Source organism: Pinus tabuliformis, chromosome 9 (genome assembly GCF_031772625.1).
Source record: "Pinus tabuliformis cultivar Carrire ecotype Pingquan chromosome 9, CPIR1, whole genome shotgun sequence".
Classification (NCBI taxonomy): Eukaryota; Viridiplantae; Streptophyta; class Pinopsida; order Pinales; family Pinaceae; genus Pinus; species Pinus tabuliformis.
The window spans coordinates 143097062-143123045 of NC_142307.1; the positions used below are offsets into that span (position 1 = coordinate 143097062).

At 37.9% G+C, this 25984-nt stretch overlaps 1 protein-coding gene across 1 annotated transcript; it reads left to right on the forward strand.

Annotated features, from left to right (window-relative positions):
• The first annotated feature begins 5846 nt into the window (after positions 1–5846).
• LOC149147513 (organelle RRM domain-containing protein 2, mitochondrial-like) lies at positions 5847–23245 on the forward strand. Its single transcript, XM_089438972.1, has 4 exons — positions 5847–6265; positions 22531–22599; positions 22707–22813; positions 22915–23245. Exons 1-4 carry the CDS (start codon positions 6109–6111, stop codon positions 23035–23037), a joined length of 456 nt encoding a protein of 151 aa, XP_089295098.1. The 5' UTR covers positions 5847–6108; the 3' UTR covers positions 23038–23245.
• Positions 23246–25984: the final 2739 nt, after the last annotated feature.

Below are 25984 nucleotides of genomic sequence, written 5' to 3' on the forward strand. Positions count from 1 at the left end.
TTTGACTATAATTGGGTAAGATGGGTTATGGCCCTGGTGACTTCATCTAGCTTTTCAATTATGGTTAATGGTTCTCCATCCAAGAGTTTTAGTCCTTCAAGAGGCCTCAGGAAGAGAGATCTGCTCTCCCCCTTTCTATTTATCCTCATGATGGAAGGACTTGGTCGAACTATCAAGCATGCTAAAGAAGTGGGTAACATCAAGGGTCTCCAACTCTCTGAGACTGGACAGGCTTTGACCCATCAACAATTTGTTGATGACACCATGCTGCAAGGCATCCCCATGGTCAAAGAAGTGCTAGCTTATAAACAAATCCTGAGTGACTTTGCCATGGCTACGGGTATGGAGGTAAATCTCTCCAAATCTAAGATTTTCTTCTTTAACACTAATATTGCTATTCAGAGGAATATCTCCAGAATTCTGGGCTTTCAAAGGGATATCCTTCCTTCCAAATACTTGGGAGTTCCTCTAACTGATAAACCTTTGCACAAGAGCATTTGGGAGCCGGTGATTAACAAGATGCAGGATAAAACTCGGAAATGGACTATTAGATCTTTGAACTTGGCAGGCCAGTTGGTGCTTACAAAATTTGTACTTCAATCAATCCCCGTCTTCATGCTTTCAACCCTTCTAGCTCCAAAAGGAGTTTTGCAACAATTTAGAACCATTCAAAGAGACTTTCTTTGGGGTAAGGGGGAGGAGAGAAAGAAATGGGCCTTGGTAGCCTAGGATAAGATTTGCAAACCTAAAAACCACGGAGGTCTTGGACTGGATGATCCATAAGTGCTAAGCAAAGTTTTAGGGGCAAAGTTATGGTGGCATTAGGTAAAAGATCCAAAGGCTCAGTGGGCTCATATTTGGAAAGAAAAATACGCTAGCAATTGGCAAGATAATGATCACATAAGGATGACTGGCATCATAAAAGGCTCCTACATCTGGAATAAAGCCTGGGAGAATAGAGGCTTAGTGCAAAAAAATAACTTATGGGAAATCAAAGAGGGAGATCTTGCTTTGTTTTGGGAGGATAAATGGCAACAAGAACCTACATTGCTAAGAGAGGACTTTGTGGACCTCAAGAAAGAAACTGATACCAAAGGGTTACTTAGGGTAAAAGATTTTTGGGATCAAACCAATAGTGAAGGAAAATGGAGAACCTGGAAGAATATGGAATACAGGGATGATAGCCCCTTGAAAGCAAAAGCTGATGCACTTCTAACAATGTTGAACCAAAGGAAAATTCTGCTATTAGAGGGGCATGACCAACTTAGATGGGGCAACAATAATGAAGGTACCTTCAATCTCAAGGAGGCAAAGTGCATAATCCTGGAGCTGGATTCCAATGAACCGGACAGGGTTTGGTAGAACCTATGGAGGCATCAAGGATGGATGAAAATCAAACTCTTCATGTGGTTGGTACATCATAAGAAAATTCTGACTTGGGAAAACATTCGGAAGAGGGGTGTTTTGGGACCATCTAGATGCCAGCTTTGTGAATCCCAAGAGGAAACGATGGAGCACCTTCTCAATAATTGCATTTTCACCTCCAGGTTGTGGGATACTTTTGCCACAATTTTCAAACAGACAGACAGGGACAAAGGAAGCATTATCAATACCCTTAATAACTGGAGAAGAAACTTCTCTGATTATGAAATTCTTCGCTCAACTTGGGCTTTAACTCCAAGCTTCATAATATGGAATGTCTGGAAAGAAAGGAACTACAGAATCTTCAAAAATGAAAAAAGTTCCTCCCAGAGCATTATTGCGCAGATCTTAAGACAACTTAAGGAGATGGTGGGAACTTTAGTGCGAACCTCCCCAAAGAATCCACCTTCAGAAGCTGAAATGCAGATACTTCTTTAGTTGGGTATGCAGGGGCTTATACCACAGGGCATGGATAGGAAGGTGAAGAAACTGGTCAATAAGCCAGACTGTTGGCATCCTCCCCCTCAGGGTTTTTTGAAATGCAACATTGATGGGGCCTCAAAAGGCAACCCGGGTATTGCTGGTTATGGAGGGGTGTTAAGGGATGAAAATGGCTGCATCCTTTTTATTTTTCATTTCCATTTGGGAAGAGCTACAAACAATATGGCAGAATTAATGGCACTTGAGCAATGTTTAGAAATCTTGAAGCAGGACAATCTTCAGAATATAATAATTGAAGCTGATTCTGAGTTAATCATCAACTCGGTCAAGAGAATCTGTTGTGGCACGGAGCCGGAAAAAGTCTCAAGACACTGGAGGCTGCTTCAGGTCTTTCAAAGGATTTAGTTTCACCTTCTGTGCTTGCGAACTGTGAGTTTTACTCATGTGCGAAGGACGACAAATAAATTGGCGGACATTATAGCTAATCAAGGGGTGCTATGTACCAAAAGCAGGGTCAAGTTGAGACGGTAAGAGATGCCTTAGAATAGATTGAGGGAGCATTGTCTCAATCAGGCGGATGAGGATAGAACGATATATCGAAACAGAGTTGGGTAACAGTCGCAGAGACGGGGTCTAGTTGATTTAGAGTCAATATGAAGTGTTATTTCAGAAGTGATGTTACAATTGGGATGCAGGTCTTTGTCTTCCTCCTCAGCCCAGGTAAGCGCAAACACAGAAGTATCAGGTGGAAGTTGCTCGACAGACAATGGTACTCGGATGATTGGATGGAGAACATCAAGAATGGTAACAAGATTTTCATCTTCCTTTGGTTCAAGCGCCTGAGGAGTTGGGATGATGTGATGGACCGAAGTCCCGACTTTCTCAGCAGACTCAAAACCCCCGCATTACTTCCCGTGGTGTTAATACTGCCCTTGGGGTGGTTTCCGGTTCACCGCATGCCTTGAAAGCCATGAGCGGTTTTTCGGAGTTGGAAGCGATTCCACTCACCACGCAACACGTGGCCAAGGTTGGGGAGAGAATACCGCCCTCATCGCACGGTAATTCTCTAAGCTTTTAGTTCATGCGATATGATCCTCTGCCGTTGGATCAGGCGAGGAGAATGAACTGTCAGGGAACAACGTGCATGTTGGTGGGTCCGGGTCTTGAAGCGTGTATAACTTCGCGGTGGGTCACTAGGTGATCGAAATGACCACTCACACATTGTTTATTTTGGATTTGAGTTACTTCGAGTCTGTTGTTTGGGTCTTTAGGACCTAGTTAGTGGGTTTATTTCTTTGGTGAGGCTTATACCTAGGGCTAAAAGGTTTAGCCTGTGGTTGTTTGTATTTTCTGTAATTTTATCCTTTGAACATTTTGAATAGAAGGCACGACTCTTGCATTAGCAAAAAAGAAAGCATTTAAATGCTCTGTCACTAAGTCTTCATCCTTCATTCTCAGGTTATACAACTTTTTTCCATAGGAACAATTTGTTCACCAGGGACTTAGAATGATAGAAATTCCTTAACTTGCTTCACAATGACTTTGCTATGGTTTCTTTTGAAACTAAACCTGAGAGACACAATCATACTGTGTTCTTTGCATTTTGAGCCAACTTGGTCCAATCTTCTATTAACATCCTTGATTTTGCAATACCCAAATCCACAACAATCCACTAATCTTTTTCCACCAACAGATCGTCCATTTTGAGCTTGAACAACTCAAATCTCTACCCATTGAATTTTTCAATCTCTATCTTTGAATTACTTGCCATTTCCTTTCACCACAAGAATCGATTTTGCAGATCTCCCACTACAACACGGTCTACCATAGGCTCAAGCAAAATCAGTTAACCATAAAAGCGTTCTCGTGAAACCAAAATTGCTTTGATACCAAATGTAGGTTTTAACCCTGTATAATTAATTGTTGCAAATATAATCTTAATAAAATAGAAAAGATGCAATTGAAAGCACAAACATTAACACAAAGTTTTACCTTGGAAATCCAGATAGGATATTATAATAGAACACACACACACATATGCCACAACATCCATAAACCATCAATCTATTTACCTTGGATTATAATACAAGTGTAGTTCCTTAACCAAAACTAGAAAACCATGGGCTAAACCACCATGCACTACAAAATCGCTAAAGACAAAAACTACATACCAAAAACTGCAAAAAATGGATTCAAAAAACTACCTGCCTCCACATTGCGCCCATTGCAACATATAACACATGAGGTTTGTTGTGCAAAGAATACAACACATCCCCAATAGTCTTATAGAACCTTCAATTCTAAATCTGCGCACCCTTTACTATTATGTGGTTGTTTCATGAGAAACCTAATGTCATGCATATGGAGTGAACCACTCTAATCTACGTCATAACAACCATAAATCATTGCAAGACTTGTTTGTAAAAAAAATTAGTGGAGAAATGGCTAGCAATTGCAATAAATGTCTATCAATAACATAATATTGCTCTACATTGTGAACTAACAACACCTCAACTCCTAGTTACTTGTTATTTTAGTGATTTTAGTTTGTTGCCTAAATATAGGTTGCCACAATGCCTCCTTAAATGCCAATAATTGACTATTATGTGAAAAAAATAATTTGCTAGTAAATTGACGTACTATACAACTATTTTCACAACCACACATGTGGCTCAACCCCTCCTAAAAACTCTCTATAATAGTTGTGACACTTAAATAGAGGTCAACCTACCATAAATAAATCATAGCTCATGCAAACTCTCCTTAAATCCCATTAATAACATACTAGGTCAAGTTCTCTTCAAATAACCAACATACCCTTATATTAGTAAACAATTTCGAAAATCAACTAACTTATCCAAATAATAAATTGAGCCCCCTAACACATAACCTAGTCAACGAGGTCAACTGGATCAAGGATAAGATTTTTACAAAACTTCTAGTCCTCCGAAGTTTGGAGAACGAAATAGGAAACCACCCAATTTTAGCTAGGCAATCCAAGTTCCAAAAATGACAATGAGTGACTTGTTGGAAATAGCTTTGAAGTCATGAGAAGAACCAATTTTAACGATTTCCAACTATATCAAATGAGGACAACATAGGGTTTTCTTGACGAAACAAGCATTGGAATGCTCACCATGTGTCACACTAAAAACCGTTTTCTTGCTCAATCTGACCTAGTTCATATTTGTTCACTACAACTAGGAGACTAACACCCAAATCTACCAAAAATGATATTGCTAAATATAAGCATGACAAATAGAATAGTCCAACTCCTAAAAAATAAAAAAGATAAAACATAAAGGGAATTGCTGTATGATCACTACCAAATATAACATGCCTAAAAAGAGGCATTGTTAAAAATAATAACATCTCACATGTCAATAAAACTAATCTTATTAGACTCAAATTTCTACAAAGAAACCAAATATATGCTCAAAATTCATATACAAGCCTTCAAACCCTAATTACTAAAAATAAATATCCTATAAATACTTGCAATGAACTTGGGAAAACTTCATTTACATCATAAGTTAACAATAACCATATAATCAAACTCTCATACCCGTAAGACTCTTGCAAATCGATTCCAAAACTCCATAAAAACACAAAAATTCCATAAAATTAAAAAATAGAAAAATCACCTTTATTTATTTATTTATTTTTTCCATAACGCTATTAAATATGTCCTGAATTTGCTCATGATACTCTGTGAGTGGGTAAAAACTAACTTGACATCAACTCTCATTCACACAAACAAATTCCAGAGTTAGCATGGAATGAACCTAAAACTAGTAAACTCAATAAATACCTCTCATTCTTTCACAATCAGGAAGGCTCTACACCATGGACTTAACCATATAAATATTCTCTAGGAAGTCAAAGATGCTTAGTTCACTAAGCTTAATGAAGTGAAGTAGTACCCTATTAACCTTTCTCAAATGAAGTAGCCATCCCATTTACAATTGCAATATCCGAGGGTTTTAGGGTTTATGAATATTATAAATTAGCAAAACCCCTCACCAAATATAGATAGTGTCTTCGAACGCTATCCGTGGAGCATCTCTTCTCGAGGCTTCTTCAGGGAATATATGCTTCAGCTCTAGAACAAAGGACACAAATGTCCACAGTGTAGCCTCACCTTAGCAGGTCTTCTCTCGAGGAGCTTACCCTCTTTCTCGCGGCCAAATTTAGCACAGAGAAGTTGAGAAATTTTGAGGTGCCTGCGCTATATCTCTATTGGAAATGGCTTTGAGGCGCGTTTTTGGCAGCACTACATTAGGCAGACTTCTTATGGCAAAGGATCCTTTTATAGCTTCACGGTCTACAACATTGAATACCTCTGCAATCAGGGGAATGTCTACAGAACCGGCAGATCCATCTCCGAAGCTCTTCGTAAGCGGTAAGTTGTTTGCTTTTCTTCAATACGACGGCTTTTAAAATACCTTTTTAGTATGGTCTTTGCTTAAGATGGGATCGGCACGGTCGCGGCTTCGATTCCTACGAAGTTATATGATCTTTCACAATATGATTTAAACCCTTATGCTGTTAAAAATTGGGGAGCTTATGCTTCATATGTGTATTTTATTTTGATTTTCTAGTATGTTGAAATAGCTAGACAGTGTTGTCTGTGTGCATGTCGATCTGTGGCGTTTTCGACTATGAAGTTATAATATAAACCCTAAACCCTGATGCCAACGGGATTCAGTTTTGAGCATCGAAGGGAAGTAGAAAGTGTCTTTTTAGATATGACATGCAATTATCTTGGTTGGAACTTCAGTCAGAAGTTATAAATTTATTCTGGTCATTGATTGTCTGGGATTGAATATTTCCTCATTAATGTCGTTTATTTTGTGTGAATGATACTTTTTTCACGATGGTTATTCTATGTGGTGCTGCATAAGCAAGTTCTTAACAATAATCTTCCATCTGTAAGAGCATTTTGGTTCAATGAAACATAACCTACCTGTTGTTTAAACTTTTAAATTATAGTTCTTACACGAGTGCTTCTATAAACAAAATACTCAAAATGGAACTAGTTCACAAAAAGATAGAAAAAATAGATCAACGCCTTAGAAATAAGTCTCTTCGAGGGGGCAACCTCCTTTACATTACACAAATGAACAATTATTCGATGATACAAATGACAAGACCTCCTTTCCGTATATAGGAGTCTTAAGGGGTCATAATATAATCAGAACCGACATAACAATAATAATGCAAGGGCACAATAATAACAATAGTGGGCTTCTATGGGGCACAATAATAACAATATGGGGACTACATGGGCACAACAATATAATAAGGAGGTTGTACTAATAACAATAAGGGGTTACACTAGTAGTATAGGGACCTAACATGCCCCTTTCCTTTAAAAAGTGTTGTCCTCAACGTTTGAGTAGTTCTTGATGCTTTGGTATAAATTCTTGTCCTCCCATGTGGAATCCTCAACGGGTAAGTTCTTCCACTTGATGAGATACTCCGAAACTGATTTGTTTCATAGCTATCGATGTCTCGGTTTTGTGAGTGCTTCAGGTTCCAATATGATTTTTCTTTCCTTGTCAAGTTCTCTCAATACTGTTTGAATTGGGATTTTCTACAATTTTTGAATGAGTTCCCACTCCTTTGGGCATATGGATATCTGTAAGGCTTGATGTTTGGAGGAACACTTCCTGGAATCAAATGAATAGCATGATCATGCTCACGAATAGGTGGGAGGTTTTTGGGAGTCTCAAATACCTTGGAATGATTGTCCAAAACGTTTTGGAAATCTGGATAAATACATGATTTCGATGTGGGATCCTCTAGTGAACATAATTGTGCAATTACGCCCTATTGTTCTTTATTTAGAATTTTTGTCATGCTGTTAGAGTTGATTATCTTTCCAGGTTTCCCTTCGATACCCCTCAATTCAACTTCCTTTATTTCCCAAAAAAATTTCAAGAAAAGTCCTTGAAATTTAAAAGCTATCGTACCCAAAGATTGTAGCCATTGGACTCCTAGTAAAACATCAGGATCACCCATTGGAATGGAAAACATTGGGCTATTCAATACATATTCTCCCATGGATAGCTTGATATTAAGGCACTTTCCAGAGCAATTTATGGTTCCTCCACTTGCAACCATCACTTGACACTCCGGTGTTGGATACAGGAAGCAATTCAAATCCTTGGCTATCTTACAATGAATAAAATTATGGGTACTGCTTGAATCAATCAACACTATAACCTTTTTTCTAAATATGTCCTTCTATCTTGATAGTTTGAGGAGTGGTAATTTCTTCCAATGCATTACAAGATATGGTCAGATTCATTTCTTGATGCTTGTTGTGATCTTTCAATTCTTGAACATTTTTCTTCTTGATATGTCCTTCTATATTGATAGTTTGAGGAGTGGTAATTTTGGCCAATGCATTACAGGATATGGTCGGATTCATTTCTTGTTTCTTGATGTGATCTTTCTTGAACCTTTTTCTTCTTGATATGTCCTTCTATCTTGAGAGTTTGAGGAGTGGTAATTCTTTCCAATGTTTTACAAGATATGGTTGGATTCATTTCTTCTTTCTCTGGGGTGGGTTACTGGTGTATATCCTCTTCTTTTGATGTGTCTTGATCCTTTTCTTCCTCCTCTTCATAATCTATGTAAAAAAATTTCTTCTTGGCACACTTATGACCTTTAGTGTATTCGTTATCACAATTGTAACAAAGCCCTTTTTCTCTTTTTTTCTTCCAATTGTTGTGGTGTAAACCTTGTAGGTTGTGGAAGGCTAGGAGAAAAAACACTTCCATAATTATAGTCGTGAGTGGTGGGATTGCTTGTTTCCATAATTTCGCTTTCAATTTTTCTTGCCAACCTGAATGCCTTCTCCAATGAATTAGGTTCCCAAAGATGAACCTCGTGTAGAATGTTATCCTTTAAAGTCCCTATGAAGATATCAGCCATTTTCTTCTCTGGAATATCATTTACCCTTATATTCAATTTTTAGAAGTCCTCAATGTGCTCTGCCATTGAACCCTTTTGTTTGAGATTTATCAATTGGCTAAAGAAGGTGTTTCTCTTTGTAACTTCATAATGTGCTATCATTTCCTCAATGGAAATTGACCACGTGACAAGTGGTTTATGAGAACAAAGCCCTTTATACCATAAAAATTGATTCGATTCTAAATAATTAGATGCAATACGTACCTTTTGTAATAGTGGTACACCTTGTAGATCAAAATATTTCTCCATTTGTAGTATCCAATTTGCCGAATCCTTGCCATCAAACTTCTTCATCTCGCTTTTTCTTGATTTTAGGAGCTCGATCTTGAAACGACTGTAACTCTGTACTTTCGGATCTTTAAGTTCTGAAATTTTGGTCTGTAATAGCCCTCTGAGTCCTCTTTCTAACTCCGCAAGTCTGAGCGCAATTGGATTCCTGAATAAAGATCTATTCCCAATCTCCTGCGATGACCTAATTATAGACTAGTTCAGTAGAGTGAACTTGTACGACATGCCACGTGTCACTATTTCAACTTTAGGTTTTGAAAATTATACCCAAACAAAATACAGTCTGTCCTCTTTCTATAACTTCTTACGAAATTTCAATCTGATGCTCAGAGAGAACGTTATGACAATTTTCCCAAGGTGAGCTGTTTGGAATGAAATTCGGGGGTTTGCACAAACCCTAATTTTCTCAGATTATATCTCCAAAAATATAGCGAGACAAGATCTAAAATTTGGAGCAAGGTTTAGACTGAATTCTTCTCAAATGGGTATTTTTTTAGCTTCTGAAACTTTGTAGTGAAAGAGTTATAGCGCAAATTCCACGATGACTTGTTTTAGATGAAATTCTGGAGCTTGCAAAAACCCTAACTTCCTCAGATCATATCTCCAAAAGTATAGTGAGACAAGATCTGAAATTCAAACCTGAGGTTTAGCGAGATTTCGTCTCAAATGGGTTTTTTTTAGCTTCTGAAACGTCGCAGAAAAACAGTTATAGCGAAAATTCCACGATGACCTGTTTGGAGCAGCGAAACCCTAGAATCCAAAGCTCTGATACCAAATGTTATGAAACCAGCTCACAAAAAGATAGAAAAGATAGATTAACGCCTTAGAAATAAGCCTCTTCGAGGGGGCAACCTCCTTTACATTACACAAATGAACAATTCTTCGATGATACAAATGACAAGACCCCCTTTCTATATATAGGAGTCTAAGGGGTCATAATATAATCAGAGCCGACATAACAATAATATGTAAGGGCACAATAATAACAATAGTGGGCTTCTATGGGGCACAATAATGACAATATGGGGACTACATGGGCACAACAATATAATAGGAGGGTTGTACTAATAACAATAAGGGGTTACACTAGTAGTATAGGGACCTAACATAATCTCACATTGATAGCAGCTGTGGAATGTGTGGCTTATAAAAGCCCTTAGGCCGGTGGATTGATGTGTTAGAAGTCTCCTTCACTTGATTTACAACACTTAAAATTGACTGCGTGCTTTTGTGGGTTCATTGCTTCTTCTTGTTGCGTTTATGAAGCCTTCTTAAATGCAAGTTTGCAAATGACTATGGCGTAATCCTTGTAGAAGGATTTTGTTTCACATTAATATGAATTTTCCATTATTCACAAAACTGAATCAAACAAGCCAATATAACCTCACATCAACAACAATAGTGAGATATATGTGGTTTATGTGTAATTTGTGGCTTTATTGCTACCTGCCTTTTGAAGTGAAGCATGGAGGGCATGCAAATGCTTGTATAATACATACATCATTAACAAATTACGGGATGTATTCAAATTCTAAAACCCTTCTTTTGTGCTTTGAACTTCTCCTTTAAGATGAGATGTTGCATAAGGTAAGCTATCTACTTGTCCATTGTGCTCCCCTAAGACATGGAGGAACTATGTGGATTTAAACTAACATGTTTTCTCAGAATGAGGCTAGCAAGATTGCTATGAGATGGAATTTCAATTTATTAGTAAGTCTTATAATGATAACGCAATTATCAAGATGTTCTTACTATGCCTTGAAATCCAATGGTAATAATGCTAGAGCCTCAACCTTGTTATTTGTGGTTAATCCTAGACCCTATTTATAGTTAATTTCTTGGTTTCCAACAGGATCAAAGATATCCTATTGGGCATGCCCTTGTTATTTGTGGTTAATCCTAGCCCTCTATTTATAGTTAATTTCTTGGTTTCCAACAAGATCAAAGATATCCTATTGGGCATGCCACTATTGAAAATATTGATGAACTTCAACAAAATGCAAAAACATTCAATTTTTTTAATTTTTTTTTACACATTTAAAGAAAAAACAATGTCGACTGAAAAACATTGCCACTACGTTGTTAGATTTTAAATACCCTACAACTAATTTAATTAATTTTCAGAAATGCAAGAAATTGGAACTGAAACTTTCAGATGCATACACCAAATACATCGAATATTCTAACTGAACATTCACAACGGAAAATAAATCATTGAAGAAACAAGCACATCAAAACACATAACACCAAAAGGTACCTAGGAACCCCAAGTGGACTGCGCCTTGGCCCTCATGACCTTCTCTTCCTGTGTGCTATGTGGATTTGTAAAGCCCCTTGTGCAGCCCTCCTGCGGGGACCCTCTGCGTTGCTGAACTCGGCCTCGCTGAATTTGATGACTCGCTGGAAAATTTGAGGGCTGATGCCTCTTTTCCTTGCCCTCTCTGTGCTAGTCTGAGTGCCCTAATCGCTGAACACACTCACTTAAAAATGTTGAGCAAAATACACACTTTTGATTCCCTAATTTGATTACTCCACTTGTTGCTTCATCTCTTGTTATAATTTGACTTGGGCCCCACCTAGCAAATTGAATGGTTGAGATTTACTTTAATTGTAAGGCTGAGATCTCTTTATAATTTGACTTACAAAAAATAATTTTTTCCTAAGTGAATACATAGGAAATAAATAAAATCTACAAGTGTGGGTCCCCTTGCTAGTCCAGGCATCATAGACTATGTAGAACTCTTGTTCTCTACCTCCATGGCTCGCTGGAAAATTTGAGGGTTGATGCCTCCTTTCCTTGCCCTCTCCGCGCTGGTCTGAGTGCCCTAATCACTGAACACACTCACTTAAAGATGTTGAGCAAAACACACACTTTTGATGCACTAATTTGATTGCTCCAGTTGCTACTTCATCTCCTGTTTATAATTTGACTTGGGCCCCACCTAGCAAATTGAGTGGTTGAGATTTACTTTAATTGTAAGGATGAGATCTCTTTATAATTTGTCTTACGAAAAATAATTTTTCCCTAAGTGAATACATAGAAAATAAATAAAATCTGCAAAAGTGGAAGTCTGTGGGTCCCTTTGCTAGTCTAGGCATCATAGACTATGTAGAACTCTTGTTCTCTACCTCCATTCAACATAAGTATGCAACAAATCCGTACATAAGCTACATAGAATGTCTAGTGATATATCACATATCAATAATGAAATGCAGATTGAGTCTTATACTAAGCCTCAAATTATCAACAAAAAATATGATAAATGCATCCCATCATTATGAGTCATCAACAATGAAACTAGATAAATAAATTAATGATTCCCTCTATTGTGTTTACAAACAAAGGTAATGGCTTTGGTAATGATTCATCCTTTAGAAGAAAGCGTCCTTGGGGTTGGTGTTGCACTTTGACATCCTTTAGAAAATTAGAAGGCATTGGGGTTGGAGTTGGAATTTGGCATCATCTAGAAGAAGCTCAACATTGATGCCCGACGATAGTGCTGTTGTTGAGTCCAATTCCCTATGTTTGTGTTTGTGAAGGTGGTGGCACACACCCATTGTTAATGATCTCCTTTTGTAAAAGAGCATTTGAAAGGTGTTTTCTTTGGAACATCATCCTCAACCACACTCCCCCCTTCCGACTTCCTCATGTGCATCCTTTTGTCACAACTTTGGGGTTTAATCTATGACAAGAAATAGTGTTGTCTCCGCCCTCCATGTAATAGTGTTGTCTATCCAATCTAAGGAAATGGCCTCCATGTCATGCTTCTTCTCAAGTTACTTCAACCACAATTGAAGATTGTAGTATAGATGATACCATTAAAGCGTTGGGATTCCAACTTGTATGAGGGTCATAAATTGTGTAGAGGGTGACATGGCATAAATTATAATTTACAATGAATTAAAAAATTCATTTGAATTTTTTTTACATGTTATGTGTTGTGGTGTGCTTTTTTTCAAACATACTATAGTTGCACTTGCAACTTGAAGAGCTTCATTTTTGGCTAATAAATCAAAGGGCAAGTTTTTGTAAGTTGGGTACTCTTGTGCCATAGCTTATCCACCAAGCATATACAACAAATAAGAGACATAAGAATAGACTTTGAAATTTGAAGCAAAATGAAGCTTACCTGACATTTTGGGCTTCCTATCTAGCGACCATCCTCCCTATTTCTATTGCTTTAGAGATCTCTACAAGTTCACATGGACTTCACACCATCTTTTGAACAGATTAGAGGAATCCTTCCATAATCTCAACATCAAATTGAAAACCATAGGCATAGGAGAATATATGTTTGAGGTAGATCCCTTTAGCTTAAATAAGGTCATGGAGTGTATTATTCCATTGTTTGTCAATCACTTTCCATATCAATAATTGTCTCTCATATCCCTCACCCCCTTTGCCCTCATGGTAGGCATGGATGGATTCTTTGGCCCCTATATATAGCCTCATAGGCTCATACAATAGTCCATCATAGGCTCTTGTCTTCTTCAACCAAGTGAAGAACATTTACAATATATTTGCTAATGACACAACTCCTTGTTGGTCCAAAAACTGTCTTGGTATGACTTGTTGGGACATGCCTTGCCCCTTTGGTTTAGTGCCAAATGATAAAAGCATGCTACTTATTTGAAAGGAATATTCTCTTCACTTCCCACATTCTAGTCATGTGAGGCTAGAGAAATGAAGCTAGTGGCAAAACATGTGATTTCATGATGAACCAACTCGTAGTGCCTTGTCAATTGTCTCATCACTCTAAGCATAGATGCATGGTAATATATAAACTTTTGTGATGCTCCTAGTTGATTCAATGATATCCTTGAATTTTAGCAATTTTTCCCATATCATCTAAAATCAAATCAATGCAATGGGCGGCACAAGGAGTCCATTATAGTTATGAGCATTATCATTTTTGACTTGAACAACTAGTGTTACTTGGGAGCGGGAGCAAAAGCGGGGAGCGGGAGTGACATTTTCAAAAGCTCCCGGTTTGGGAGCGAATCCCAGAGCGATTTTTATATAATATATATATTTTTTATATTTTGATACATATATGTCAACAAAAACATGTAGAATGATGAATTAGATATAAAAACATAAAAATACATAGATTGATCATTGAACCATATAACATCAATCATATAGAAGTTATAATCTTCATCAACCACGTCCACAAGTTAGTAACATACAACATATTGAGTCTCGTGAATCATGATTCATCAATCTTAAAGTTTCAACTTCAAGCTTTCAAAATTGAAAATTCAATATATAACATTTATCATCATTGATCACCAAAGTTGTACTTGTAAGCTAAGTTTAACCATTACAAGAAATAATATCTAACTGTTAACAACTTAACATGAAATGAAACAATGTTTTACGACTCCGACTCCGACTCCGACTCCACCGAGGATCGACTCCGACTCTGACTCCGAAACGGTAATGACTCGGCCGGCTCGATTTCAATGACTCGGTCGTTGTAAAAAATACATTAAATATTTATTTTTTTTATTAAAAAACATAAACTGCATTAAACAGGCTTGTACATCACATACATCACATTACATTACAGCATTGTACATTAGAAAAGCTTTTTACCTGAACTATTTATGTACTCTTCCAGTTCTACTAGATTGTAGATTGTGCAAACTAACTCACAACAGATCCCAGTTTCGCATCATGGAGCTACTTTTATCTCTTCAAAATTGATGCATATGGAATTCCAACGTACTGATTCTACGGGTACATCAAGATCAAGCATGATGATAGATTTTAATACATTCATCCAGACGTCATACAACCAACCATGAAAAATGTAACTGCAATCACAAACATGATACACCACCTGCATTTTACTTAAGTATTTAACTGTCAACCATTTATCTGGCAAAGGAAAGAAAAGCTGGCTCCATGTTTCCGTCCAAGTAAACTTCTTGGAGCTCTTTAGCAACTCTATTAATGGTGCTTAGTGCTATCATAAATGTGAGTAGAAGCTAGCTATCTAACGAAACATGGAACTTACAGGTGCTTTCTAATAAGAAACCAGTTTAATTTTCGTAGGATCAATGAAAAACTCTTGCTCAAAACGGGGTGGCCTAGGTATCAACTACGTTGTTGGAATGATGCAACATGTCCTTCAATTCACACATAAAAACCTCTCAACAAAACATACTCGTAGAAATAAACTGGGTTAAGACTCAAGAGCATAACATAGTAAAGAGAAGCCACAAGCTTCCCTGTCGATGACATAATTATATCAAACTCTGGGGGAGGAGTTGATGGGCCAACTCATTAAGATGCCCTCTAGAGAGGGACTCCTTTGGTAGCTTTCTTTTAAAATCCTGAATACATACTAAAGAACTATCGTTCTACACAAGTACAATCTTTGAAGTTTCTACCTTTCTCCTTTATGTCACCAACTGATCATAACACCTATCTCAATCATACGCCTAGTGCAATTGGTGGATCCACAACAACAGCTGCAGTTGTTTAACCTTAGAGACAGGCAACTTCTTATTGCAAGACAGGCAGTGTAGATATTTCAGATAAACAGAAATGAATTCAAGTAACAGCATGCACAATAGACAAGAGAAATTGGGCATAATATCAGCTCCAAATTCTCATGCAAGAAGCAAGCCTGTATAACAATGATATGAACAGTGAATCCATAAACTGCATTAAACATTTGAAAAATTACCAAAAAAATGATTTTTTTTTAACTTTTTACGCTGCCCAGCCGTCCCAAGTGTGACTCGGCCGAGTCATAATGGACCCGGCCGGGTTGACCGAGTCACACATGACTCGGTCAACCGGACCGGTTAGGTGGCCGGGTCACTCCTCAGGCTAATGACTCGGTTCGACTCGGCCGAGTCGGTTTCGAATCGGCTGGCTTGTAAAACAGTGAAATGAAATGTTATAAAATGAATTATGAAATGAAATAAAACAACTTTGACGAAGCATCATATTCATAATTCAGAATCATTACCAATGAGTTATAATTGCCAACTTCAAACTTCAAACTTTCATTGTAACAGTCATATATTGTTCACAAAAAATATCATTATGATATGAAAGAGTCAAGAGTCAAGACTCAACAGATATGAAAACTAATAGAAACTAGAAAAGACAAGTAAACTGTAAATCTATTATCTACTACTGCATGTGGCCCTTGCCACGAGAGTCTACTGTATGAGCAGGTCGTGGTGGTCTTCTAGGAGTCTCTCGCTTAGACCGATGACCAGAACTAGAAGGCACTTGCCCTCCACGTGAGGGTGTAGATGGAGGTGGCGACAGCAAAGGAACAAGACTCGGAACTCAAGCACTGTTACTGGATGGTGGAGGTGGCATGGCTGCTGCTTCATCTTCCTCCCTTATAAGTTCCTCTTCCAGTGCTTAAAGATGTATAATGCCATCCTCCAATTTGTCATCCTCTGGGTGGTTGTCCCAAATTTTATATGTTGGATCCTCATAAGCCCGATCACAATAATGACCCAACAACCTCAAGTTGTAGTGCACATAAACCAAGCTTTCTGCCTGGTTTTCATTGAGTTTGTTTCTTTTCACATTATGTATGAAGCTGTAGGTGCTCCAACACCTCTCTGCAGAAGAAGTATTTACAACCTGTGAGAGAACTTTTTTTGCCAATTTTGGCAAAATTCCATGGCCGCCATATGATTCCCACCATGTGAGAGCATCAAATATGTCTCTGTCTTCCATTGCATGGAAGGTACCAAACAAACCAGTGCCATTGAAGTATTTGCCTATTTCAAGGCTTACACTAGCACATTCCTCCCCGTCAGGTATCAACTTTTTTAATGCTTCCAGATATCCTTTAGATACCTCTTCATCTATATGGGGTTTAGTCCTAACCCCACCCCCTGGTGCAGGCTGGCCCAACCAAGATGTAGAGTAGTATTTTGGTGTAAGGATATACGCCAAGCAATGTAGTGGAAGATTAAGTTTATTCCATTGTACACACACACAATCGTGAATTAGTTTGTACAAGTTGGGATCATTGTTATGAACAATATCTTTTATTTGCCCCAACATGGTATCCATTTGCTCATACACCTCGCCAATCACTGGTTTATCTGTATCTGCAAACCGAATCATGTGATAAATGGGCTTGGTGAAATCCAATACTTGCCTCACACGTGCCCAAAACATACCATCAAGAGCGGCCTCCTCCACCAGTTCAAAACCTTGCTTGTCAGCGGCATTTGTAGCCATTTCCTTTAATACCTGCCAGTGTGGACTTGATACCATGCTAGCCTATGACTCTCTTACCTTCAAAAGGCGCCTGAAGGTGAGGTAATAGCTACCAAATCTAGTCCTCGCAATCTTCAACAACTTCAATCTTGAGTGATTGCGGAAAAGGCCATGCGTATTGCTATGATTTGTAATAAATTTTATCATTTGTTTGCCTTTCTTGTACAAATCACCAATCCATTTGTATTGTCCATTTTTGTTCTTAACAACATCATGCATCAAAAGGTTCAATGTGTGAACCAAACACCAAGACCAAAATATGTTGGGGTATTTATCCTCAATAATTGCTCCCGCTGCCTTACAATTAGGAGCATTATCAATGATGACTTGGATGACATTGTATGGCCCAATATGGTCAATTGTTTCAAGTAATGCTTCTGCAATGTTGATGCCGGTATTGAACTTATCTGAGTAATCATATGCTGAAAGAAAGATGGCACCACTAACAGACACAGCAAGAACACTTATCAATGGCTTGCCTTTTACATTTGTCCATCCATTAGATACAATGGACACCCCATGGTCAGTCCAAGAACTTGTCATTCTATTCAAAGAATGTGATATTTTTGCTTTTTCATGATCAAGTCCAACGGTTCTTGCCTTGTCATACCCAGGGCTCTTGTATCCTTTAGGGGCATCATTTATGGCAGAAACCATTTCATGCCAATGAGGTGAGAGAAGAACATTGAATGGTATCCCACAGGCATAGAGAAACCTGTAAACTTTTGAATCCACATCATTCCTACACCCTTCATCAAGGAAATCTGATATGGTTCTACGCCTTAAAGTTGGTGACCCTATGCCTCCAGAGTCCATATCCACTGCCTTGGGAGGATGCTAAAGGAGTTCTTTGTGCTTGTGATTGTGAGCTTGGTTGAGAGAAACTCCTTGATTTTTTAGATTTGTATTGGGCTTCCTCCTCTTCCCTTATGTATTTGGCTCTATTTGCTGCTGACACATGTGCACAAGTTTTGATTCCTATTTGTTTATCTCCATCCCATGGCCTTTTCCCGCAAAGGTGTTTTCTGGCACAGGTGCATGAACCTGTGTAATTATTGTTGCAATGGGGGCAATGAAATTTAGTGGTTCCACCCCCTTTCCCTGCTTCAGGCTTGTTAACATATTTCCACAATGGGGTTTGGTCTTGTTTAGTTTTTCAGTTGTTGAATCATGTTCACCCTCCTCCAGCTCCTCCTCACTGGGGTTTTCATCAAATCCACTTTGTCCCCCTTCTTCATCCCCTTCTTCATTTTGAACCCTCCTTTTCCTACTCTCCAGCACCATAATAACTAGAAAAGGAACCAAGAAGAAGAAAATGCCAAGAAATATAACCATGATGTTTGAAATTTGTAGTTTTGAATCTGCAAAATTTAATAAAATGGAATGGGAATGGCCCGATGGGAATGGGAAACCGAAATAGAAAAAAAATTATTTATTTATTTAGAAATTAGGAATAAATTAATAAGCATTAAAAAAAATTGCTAAACCTACCTCAAATGCGTCCAGTGACTCCAATCTCCCCTTGCTCCTTGCTCCTTCAATCTCCCCTTGCAGGCTTGCTCCTTACTCCTTGGCACCTTGCTCTCTCTTAAACACTCAACTCACACAATCACAAATTCACAATGAATTCATTTTTGCCCTCCATCCCTCATTTTATAAAAAAAATTTTTCGATTTTTCATCGGTGGATTTTTGTTTGTTGTTTTATTACGCATGAATCGCTCCCGACCTCCGCGCGCGTCGCTCCAAGAGCGATCGCTCTCGACCTCCGTGCGCGTCGCTCCAAGAACGATCGCTCCCTGACCGCTCCTGGGTTATAAAGTTCACTCTCGGAGTGAGGAGCGAAGCTCCCGAAGTCGCTCCCGAAACTTGCAGGGAGCGCAAATTTTTTTACCGGGAGTGCGCTCCCAAAATCGCTCCTGACCCGCTCCTGAGTCACTCCCGCCCAGAGCACGGATTGGGAGCGGGATCGAGGGGGGGGGGCGCTCGGGAGCGATTTCGGGAGCGTGGTCCCGAGTCGCTCCTGCCCAGAGTGCGGATTGGGAGCGGGATCGTGGGGGGGGGGGGGGCGCTCCCCCGCAACACTGTGAACAACACTTTGTGGACCTCTCTTGGATGGACCCATCCGACAACTAACATAATGATGTCACACATTTAACATGTGTGGATTCATTGACATCAACAACATCAGACATTGGTAGAATGGATTGTTCTTGGTGCTGTTGAAATGAATCACTCTTGAGTCCTTAGAAAACATTTTGGAAAAAAGGTGAGGTTGTTGAGGGCATTGTGGAAGGTAAGGTTGAGTAGAAGCTCTCACTTCTCTCCTGTGGTGGATCATGCAACTTCTCATGTTGCAAGCTTTAGTCCCAAAGCTTCCCTCTTATCTTTCTTTTTACCAATTTCTAGAAGTGATTGATTAGCAATATGAATAATTTCTCGGGTTGATTTTGGACAAATTCCCATTTCTCGCCTTAGGATTTGTGTAATGTGGTACGAGACTATGAGTGAGTTGATTCCCGTCATTTTTTCCTTCCCACACAACTTACCATGTTCTCACATAGGGTCCCGTGCTTTTGGCATTTTCATATTGCAATGATTAAACCTAGGGTAAGAGAAAATGGAAACCAACACACAAGAGTGCTGCAAATGAAAAATCGGATTGGTAAATCTCCCGTGAAAATATTGCAATAAGATGGAACACTAATGGACATGGTAAAGCCTATCAAAAATCTTGAAAAAGAAAGAAAAACCAAGCTTAAATTGTTACACATGCCTGCAAATATGGAAACAGATAATGATATTCAAGTATAAACAGTTGATGGCAAATAAAAGCACTCTATTTCCACTTGGCTTGATAAAAAATGGTGGGTACTACTTTTATCTCAAACCCCTTCAACCTTGCTTTGAAATGAGATTAAAAAGGTCAAGGTTTTGGCTTTATACTGTACCTAAGCACGGGGCGGTGCTATCTTTTATTGACTCGTGATATTTTAGGGAAAAATTGTGACTTTAATATATCCTGATATTATCACCAGGATAAATAAAATGCAATTTTTAATGGAATTATCACTGGCTCGGAAAAGTCAGGCTATATCATAATGTTGGTGATATTTTTATGATATTTGCAAAAGTCTACGGATCTATTTTATTTTTGGATCAGTATCATTCAAAAGGCCTGTGTAAGGTTGAGTGTTGTTGGCACATGTCTGTCTGAGTTTCCTTTGACTCTTCTCGAGTCAAAAATGGTTTTAAAAATGAGATATCTCTCGAGATTTTCCTTTTTGACTTTACTAGAAAGTGTTGGGATTCATGGGATGCTATTTCGAAGTCAGTCTGTTAAAGAACAGGAAGGACTTCATCCTAGGGCCAAAACCGGTGGATGTGTTGTTAAAATGACTCCCAAGTAGCATAATATTCCTTAACTTTTTGTATAACATATGATAGTGAGCAATAACTTTGTTTATACTGTCTAAGATATTTTTGGATTTGCTGTGTGAAGTTTTTGACACAATGCATTTTGAGTGAACTCTTACTTGAAATGTGCCGGTCCGCAAATTTCGGAAGACTGCCAAACTGCAGAAATCTCTATTCCAATATTATACCTTGTAAAATTAAGTTAGTTTTCAAGACCACAAATTGACTTCTAGAATGGCTCAGTGTCAGGCAAATGTCCCCGTGTAAGTTGAAATGCTTGCAATCTTTATTTGTTTGGTGTTCCTTTGAGTTTCAGAAATCATCTTCAGGAAGATGATAATCAAAGTGCTTTCTTATGGGGTGACCATCCTTGATGCTTACCAATAACTTTCCTTAATTTCTTGTAAAAGTTTGATAGAAACTGTCTCTAGAAATTGGGCATTTTTTTCCCATTTGATTATTGGAGCAATTAAGGTTCATTACAGGGGATTTGATTCCTACTATTTTTATTGTAGGAAAAGGATGCAGAAATTTTGAGAATACAAATAACTAGCAATGTTTATTAGAACTGTTTTTAGCAAGATATTGTGTTGAATGCAACTCGTTGATTCCATGTTGCAATTGACTACTTATGTTGGAATGTCATCAAACATCTGCTGCAAGTTTCTTAAGTTGGTTAATAGTGTCTTAAAATTAAAGCCTTTACTTTCAATTTAAATTTAGAACCTTTACTGCTAGCCCCTTTTTTTGGAGTGTGACTATCTTCCGTTATTGGGTGATGGTTCATTCACCGAATGATGGCTTGTCTTAACTGACACATATGACTTGGCTGATGGTTGAGTTCTGATCTTCAGCCCCTTTGGTTACAGGCCTTGCAATTTGTTTGTTCATGCAGGGGTGCTTTCAAAGCAAAATAAAAGCTAATTTGGGCCTTGACAACTCTGCAATTGTATATGCTGATGTTCTTTTCCAATTTGGTCAAGGTTTCTCCTTTTTAGATTCTATTTAAGAGCACAAATCACAGAGTATATTATCATCTCATACAGTATATTATCATATCATTCAGTATTAAAGCAAATAAATTATTACAACGTCACATTCTGAACGTGAGACATTGTGATAATATATTTGCTTTAATCAAGGAGCTTGTATTTCGTTCTGTTGCGCCTCATAGGATAGATTATATTTTCACAAAATGATTTGATTGTCTTGTGACATGTGAGATTACCACTTAAAAGAGTATATCGTCATGCAAATATTTTCAGTTTTTTTTTTTGCTGGGTAATTAATTAAATTTTATGAATATTCTAGAGGATGACACCATTGATTAAAGTAAATGATCTAAATTGAATGTATTTAAAATTTTAACTAATTTTAAGCATTAAAGAATCAACAAGGACAAATATAGAGTGATCTATCTTTATCAGCGAATTACAAAGATAAATTAGCTAGATAAGTATGCCCATTTTCTCTGTATTGATCTCCTATACTTTCTGAGGACAGTTCTTACCCTCTATTGTATTCTAATGGGAATTGTTGAATGAAATCTAGGCAATTTAATTTGTCAGCAGAATTTTTGATTGGAGGAAAAAGGATGTGTGGTCTCTGTCGCGGGGGCTTATTTATAATGAGTCCTTTTTTGAGTATGGAGAAGTTTTGGATGTATTATCCAGAACAAGGTTGTTAGTCATTGACATTAAATGCGAACTGCAGGGCTATCGAAACGCACTACTGATGAGGGCTTGAGAGAGGCATTTTCAAAATTTGGTAGAGTGCTGGAAGGTACACATTTTTTTAATTGACATTCTGAAATTTTGGTAGATGTGCTTCTACAGATGCAATTTAAATAGGAAAATTTTACTGTCTTCTAACTACTGGGCATGCTTCAGCTAGAGTTGTAACTGACAGGATGAATGGAGTATCAAAAGGATTTGCTTTTGTAAGATATGCTACTCAGGAAGAGGCTGATAAGGGCAAGGAAGGGATGGATGGCAAGGTGATGTTTTGGCATCTGCTCTAATGATTCATATTCCTTGAGCTATCAATAGTGAACATGGGTTATATCAAGATAATAAAAATGGTTTTCTTCTGGTGCAGTTTCTGGATGGGTGGGTTATATTTGCAGATTATGCAAGACCAAGGCCCCCAAGGACTTATGATAATCCCCAAGATGGAAACACAATGAATGCTCCTTTTGCTGAAGGAGGAAAGTTTTATTAAACCTCAGATTTTGCATGGATGGTGTGCACGAGTTGAGAAACGTTCTATCATCCATTATATCTACGTCATCGTCATCTAAAGCATCTGAGAAATCTTCCATGGAATTGCTTCTTCTGAGAAGTGCAATGTAACATTTTTGAACTGTTTTGTTCTATCAAAATTAAATTAGAATCTAGTGTTAGAATGGATAGCCAGTCGATTCAGTCAACACTGCACTGTTCTGTAGGAAAAAATGTGTGTTAGTAATTTATGCTAAAGCAAGAACATCAATTTAATGCGCAAAAGACATTGGTGCTCTAAAAATTGCACGAAAGTAGGTTGAAGTGAAAAACAACATATATTGTGTTCTTAATTGTCTGCGAGATTGAATATTCAGAATAAATATGAATGCTCCCTCAAAATCGTTGGAGTGTTATTAAAAATTCTACGTTTCCTGTGCAAAATCAATATTATGTCATTGCTAATCAAGTTGTCTTTAGTGAGATTTTTTGGAAGTTTTTCCGGTGGGTTTTTTCCGGTTTAATTTCTCTAAAATCTGGCAGGAATTTATTGAAATCACAAGCTTGATTGGTAATCCCTGCACAAACAAAGTGCCCTAGGGTTTTTCAGGGTTCTGAATCCATATATACAGTAAAAAAACCAGTTTAAATAACACAAATCAAATTTTCACCTCAAAATTTTCCGCCGGATTTCAGCACTGGAAAGGCCAAAAAGTCGCACTAAAGACAATGCCATTGCTAATTAGATAGGAATATGAAGAGTTGGATTGCTAGGTTCTTTTTCAACCTTATTCATTTAAATATTACTACCGAGTCAAAACAGGGGCACAATGCTTTAATTTAGGTTTTTGCGAATAGTAGTTATTGTTTAATCCTTGACAAATTAAAAATCTCTGTCTAATATGGTGAGATTGGATTCGCTGATACTGTTGCATTTCTCAGCATTATTTTTGTTATTTCCCTGGGCACAAAGATTAGGACGTGGGTATGATGCACGCTTGCTCAGAAAATTGCAAGATTCCACTTTTAATTGATCTATTTTAAGTAGGCAACTTTAATACCAGGTTGGACTGGACTCATTACGACATGTTTGCTGTAGACCATTGGCAAAGCATCAATATATAAACTTCGAGATGGAAGAAAAACCTATCCGCAAGGAAAAGTCCATTAAGCTTATTCATCATTAAACTATTTAATGAAAGAGATGTAAAAAACAAACGCGCCATTTATTATTTATTAATTTTCGTAATTTCTTCAATAAGATTTATAAATCTTATATATTTCCATCATTTCGATCAGACAAGCAAAACAGCTTCATGGTGCCATCCACATAAAAATTCGGGTGAGTTACTCAGTTTTCTGTTTATTTTCACTGAGATTGTGGTGTTAATACGACCTTCATTTTTACGCTAGATAGCAAGGTTGGAGGGACAAACCACATCTTGTGATTAGTAGAAGCTTATTTGATCCCTCAGATTCAGCCCACTTGCATAGGCATAATAGCTCAATTTCAACGGGAATGAAGATTGAAAAGGCAGGAGTTTTGTCATTTCTTGCTGAGCAATGAATACTTGCTTCTGTCACAGATACAGGTTCGTGATCCTATCTCATATAGTATGTTGGGATGCGTTGAATTCATATTTAAAATAACAATGATAATTCCACTTATTTTGAAAGTTTAATCTTTTATATCGACAAAAACTAAAGATCAAATCAAATCAGAGTTACGAAAGGACCCGATACACGTTATAAATTGGAAGTGAGCCTTCCTCGTATAAAATGAAGGGAGACATGAAAAACACATGAAAACAGCAATGATTACTACAACTCCTTTAGGTCTATTCCACTCGTTAAAAACTCTGTCATTTTATACCAACACAAACGAGATCAGAGTTACGAAAAGACCCGATACACCTTACAGTGAACAGTCTTTGCAAATGAACGGAGACATGAAAACACATAAAACAACAATGATTACTACAACTCCTTTAGGCCTTTTGGCAAACCAGTAGAGATGGCACATCGGAATTGCTTTAGGCCTTCTGGCAAACCAGTAGAGATGGCACGAATTGCTGAAAAGTCAAAGTCTTTCCTGTGAAATGAGCATCATCAAACAAACATGTTTTGCTTAAGTGTTGTTATTGATGCTAAAGCTAGAAGTGTTGAGTTGTTTAAGAAAAGCTAGAAGATGTCAAAGCAAGGGGGAGCCAAGGAGCTCCACAGTAGTTTCTTGAGTAAGGATGTAAAGGGTAATAAAAATGCCCGCAAGACGTCCATGCCTTCTAGCTCTTCATGGTTGAAGACCATTGTTAAAATGTGTAAAAACGGCCTCTAAAGCAATACCAAATTTAAACAGGATCATGAAGTATGAATTTTTTACGTAAAGGACTTTATTTTTTAGGGTTAGGTCAGCTCCCATAAGCCTCCCCTCAACTTACATGTTTTGGTCATTTATACATTTTAATTAACTTGATATTTGAGGGGGATACCTCTACGATCACTTCAGGGCTGATCTGAGGAAGGACAACAAACTAAGGGTTTATTTCTAGGCTATGTCTTGTGTTTTGTCATAGGTATTTTCTGCTGCTATAGGCTGAGCTTCTTGTGTGTAAAGGAGCAGACTGAATAGGTTGAGGGCATCTATGTGACAAGGGCGTGAGCTTGAAGTATGCTTATGTGTGCAAAGTCTTGGAGAAAAGTGTCGCTGATTGTGTATAACCGAACCAAGGAGAATGCCCTCAGTAGTAGGGCAGGATCGAGTCGATTCCTAACCTGTGACAGAGGCTGAGTTTGTTGAAGGGACAAGTGTAATGTAATTTAAGCGTAGAGTCTTGACCCACAACAATGATACTTGCAGGAGTTAAGGGCTTGTGAAGGAGCTGCATTCTTGGAGGGTATTGTGATTACCCTAACTAGTAACAAGGAGGTGGGGCAGGTCTGAGGTAAGA